At 31.7% G+C, this 4,005-nt stretch overlaps 1 protein-coding gene across 1 annotated transcript; it reads right to left on the bottom strand.

Annotated features, from left to right (window-relative positions):
• Positions 1–657: 657 nt before the first annotated feature.
• Positions 658–1,324, bottom strand: LOC117930505 (transcription factor bHLH168-like). The gene is made up of 2 exons (XM_034851175.1): positions 993–1,324; positions 658–836 (listed from the first exon to the last, which is right to left on the bottom strand). Exons 1-2 carry the CDS (start codon positions 1,314–1,316, stop codon positions 768–770), a joined length of 393 nt encoding a protein of 130 aa, XP_034707066.1. The 5' UTR covers positions 1,317–1,324; the 3' UTR covers positions 658–767.
• Positions 1,325–4,005: the final 2,681 nt, after the last annotated feature.

Genomic DNA, 4,005 nt, shown 5'->3' with positions numbered 1-4,005 from the left:
TGAAATTCCTAATAAAAGATTTATATATTATATAGAATTATAAAAGCATATTTGAAGAGGTAAAAAATCCTTTTCTTCTTTTTCCTCGCTCAATTGTAATTTTCCAAGATTGGTGGCTTTTGATTGTTCTTAATCTTGAGAGGCTTAAGCTCCCATAGACAACGCTAATGAAAAGGTAAACAAAAACCTTTTCTTCCCCTATTGAAAAACAACAATTTTTCTTGTCTCTTTCTGAGGTAGGATCTCTCTTTCATAGCTACTTTCCACATTGCTACAGTTAATTCTACAAGCTTTTTCTCTACCCTAGGCTTGGTGTTCCCAATTTTTATTTGTCACGCCCTCTTTCTTTTGGATCAAGTTATTTTGTTGAGTAAGATTATTAGTTGTTCGGAGGGTGGTTCCTTTGACTGCCGAGGTGGAGGTGGTCTGATTTTGTGCGCCTCCAATATTGTTTTTCCTACTTCATTTTCACTACACACCTGGTTTATATTTATTGGTTTTATTTTTCATGGATGTGCATGGCGAAGGTGGAGAGCCTTATTTCAAGTGTCAAAGCTTTCCCAAATAACAAATACCAAAAACATTTATCTTAATTAGATTGAGAAGAAGTGGAAATACAATATAAATTCATTGGATCCATATAGAGGGCCATGGCAACTAAAGATATTCTGCGATGTGTAATATTTCCGCCAAACATGTATAGACGAAAAAGGTAAAACGTTAATCATGCATGCTATGTTCCTTGAAGGCAAGGCCTAGCCAGTACTTCAAAAAATTAGTTCCTTCAATCTTTCATGCACCCTTGAAGTCTCTATGCCAATTCTAGGACTAACAGCCTGCAACAGTACACGATTAAGTGATTGATGTTAAAACTTAACACTGATAAAAAAGACTCAGATCGGGTCATGAGCTGAATGAACTAAACTAATTATCCTGCAGGAGCATATTAATTAGTATGAACATAAAAAGGGCTTCTCAATTGATATAAGTACCTGAGCGTAAATTGTGTAGAAGATCCTGTCCCCAACATTAGAGTAGCTAAGAGCTACAACCTGAGCTGCTTCTTCCACAAGATCTTGGATTACTTGATGCAACATGAACTTCTTGTTTGACCCACTCTTCACGCATACCTCTAACATAGAACCCAAATCACTCACTGTGAGAACAGGTAACCATGCGCCACCCATCATATGATCTCTGATACCAGTTGTCTGATCATCAGTACTACTACTGCCTTCAAGTAGTTGCTTCTTTTGCTTCAGCATCTCTACCCTTTGTCCCAATTGCTTTACATGAGTGGTGGCTTGATCCAACATCTCAGGTAACGACCGCTATATATGTCTCGATCCATGCATGCCCACATGCCCTAACCTCATTAGTACTTCACAATGAAGAGAGAAAAAGAGAACGAGGAAAAGTGAATACAGTAGCGTACAAACCTTGGAGAGTGGAGTAGGAAGGAGGAAACCAAGCTTAGAAAATAGTTCTTTCGTGCGCTGTCTTCGATCTCTTTCTAATGCCTTCCGATCAACTCTGGATGAGCTCCTACCGCGGCGGGGCATACTTTCCAAGGAACTTTTGATTACTTCTTTTATCCTTGGTTCCCCCTTGGTCAATTTTGTGCTCCCAACAGCATTAGCAGTTGAAAAACAAAGATATAATCAATGCTATATTGCCGAGAGGAAACTTGATCGAAGGATGCTATATTTATAATCGACTCTGAAAGAGGCAAAGCGAGACAAACCGAGATACGAAATCATGTGAAAGCGTTTTGTTTTGTGGGCGCCTGACTCTGTTCCCGAGGGGTGTTAAGTCTTGGGTGTGGGGTACGACAAAAGCAACATTTGTAATCAACGGGCGCCGATTATTAGCCTAAAGGCAAAAAAAACGAGAACAAGGTTCTGTTTGTTTTTTTTGTTAAAATTAATTTGTTTTTAGAATTTAGGTTATTTATTTTTCTATTTTTTCGTGACTTATTATAAGTTTTTTACTAAATAAAAAAAATCAAAATATATAATTTTTTCTAAATAGAAAAAAAACATATTGATTTTTCTTTACTTTTTAATACTTAATAGAAATAAAATACTACAAAAATAAACAACTTAATATTTAATACTATTAAGCATTAATATTCTATTTAAAATTAAGTAAAAAAATAAACACCACTTAAGTAAATTTAATGTATCATTTTCTTGAAGTGAGAGTTAACCATTGAGCAAATTTAATGTACCATCATTGACATGATTATAACCTAAGACTGCCATTTATGGGGACTAAACTCAATGTTGGCCAGACCAATTTTATTTTGTTAAATTTTCTATCTGACAATAAAAATTCTGTTATGGTTAATATTATTAAGATAAATCAAAATTAAAATTATTAATAATAAAGTATAAAAATACAAGAAAATAAAAACAAATAGAATGATAGAAGATATTGATTTCTCTTTAATAATCATTGATATCTTAATAATAAAGTACAAAATGCAAAAAGGAAAAATAAATGTAAAAAAAAAAACAAAATGACAGAAAATATTGGTTTATGCTCAATATTTATGATTCTATCAATACAGTGGCAAAGGTAGAAAATTTTGTTGGAGTGTAACAAAAGAATAATATATTATAGTTACCACCTATAAAATGTAATGTAACTAATGATATTCATTGTATTAAAAAAACTAAATAAATTTAAATATTAACTACAAAAATGTATTGAATTAAACAATGGAAATATTAATGATATTGAAAAATAGTTTTAGACTTTATAAAAGAAATCATCAAGAACATATAAATGAAAAATTCAAATGAGTTAAAATGATGGTAAGAAAAATCTATCATTAGACAATTTTAATAAGTTTTGTGGTAAAAAGCCTTAAATTGTTTTAAAGATTTCAATAACTTCTCTTATAAATTTTAATATTTTTCAAAGATTCAAATATAGTATTGAAGATATAACTACCAATGCGATTGCGATACGTGTGCATTTAGATTTTGTTGTTTTATATCTTGATTTTATTTATTTATATTTTAACTTTATTCTTTTTACCTTTTTCCAACAACTTGACTTTTGTTTTTTTTTTTTTTTGTTTTTAATATACTTTCAATAATGGAGACTGAGATTTGATATAGGTACCAAATTACTATCTTATGTGGTATTTGTTTTTTGATTGAAGAAGAAATGTCAAAATATTTGATTTTTTTTCAATATTTTCAGAACTGGACCGATCATTGAACCGGAAAAATTACTGGTTCACAGTTCATTAGTCAGAGAGGAGGTCTAACCGCAGTTGAACCGGTGATGTAATAAATAATTAAATATATAATTTATATATTATTGTGGACCCCACATTTTGGCTCAATGTGTTCCTACTCGACGGCAAGACTCGTTTTTTTATTTTATTTGGCAAAAAAAATATGATTTTTTAGAAAAGACTTAGAGTCGCCACTTATTTTTGTTTTATTTTTAAAGGGTAAACAAAATAAGAAAGAAAAACCCTAAGTGTGACTCCTTATTTGGAAAAGCAGGTCTGTGAAAAACCGAGTCGGGTCCGGGGTCAAGTTACTTATTGGGAAGGTACGGTAAAAGACCGAAAGCACCCTTCTAAGCCCCTAAAAACGGGTGTCTACTAAATAAGGTGAGACATTCATGACAATTAACTAAGAAATCAATAGATACCAAAGAGATCATAAATCAAAAGCAAGTTATGATAATGAATAAATGAACAAAGTGAGTGAGAGTCTACCTCGGCAGCAAGTAATGAAGCGCTATCATGAAACAAAGTTAATGCGCAATAACAAATACAAAATATGTCGCATGCATATCAAAGTGCAAAACAAAAATCAGACCATATATATTAAGCCCAATTTATCTTGCATGAATTAGTCTCACAAATTCCATTGTTTTAGAATTATGAAGAATTCATTCTTGCTTATGTAAAATCAAGAAAAATAGAAGATTATTTGAGAATCGGAGAGGAATTAAAACCGTTTGAGAGAAAACTGAATT

This window comes from Vitis riparia, chromosome 1 (assembly GCF_004353265.1).
Source record: "Vitis riparia cultivar Riparia Gloire de Montpellier isolate 1030 chromosome 1, EGFV_Vit.rip_1.0, whole genome shotgun sequence".
Taxonomy (NCBI): Eukaryota; Viridiplantae; Streptophyta; class Magnoliopsida; order Vitales; family Vitaceae; genus Vitis; species Vitis riparia.
The sequence above is the reverse complement of the archived record's forward strand: the minus strand, read 5'-3'. Positions and strand labels throughout refer to the sequence as shown.

Excerpts from the sequence above, each read along its gene's own strand:
- LOC117930505 (XM_034851175.1), bottom strand. The coding sequence starts at position 1,316 with ATGTTGGATCAAGCCACCACTCATGTAAAGCAATTGGGACAAAGGGTA. Across the intron at positions 837-992 it reads TCTACACAATTTACGCTCAG|GCTGTTAGTCCTAGAATTGG; the intron begins GTACTTATATCA and ends GTACTGTTGCAG.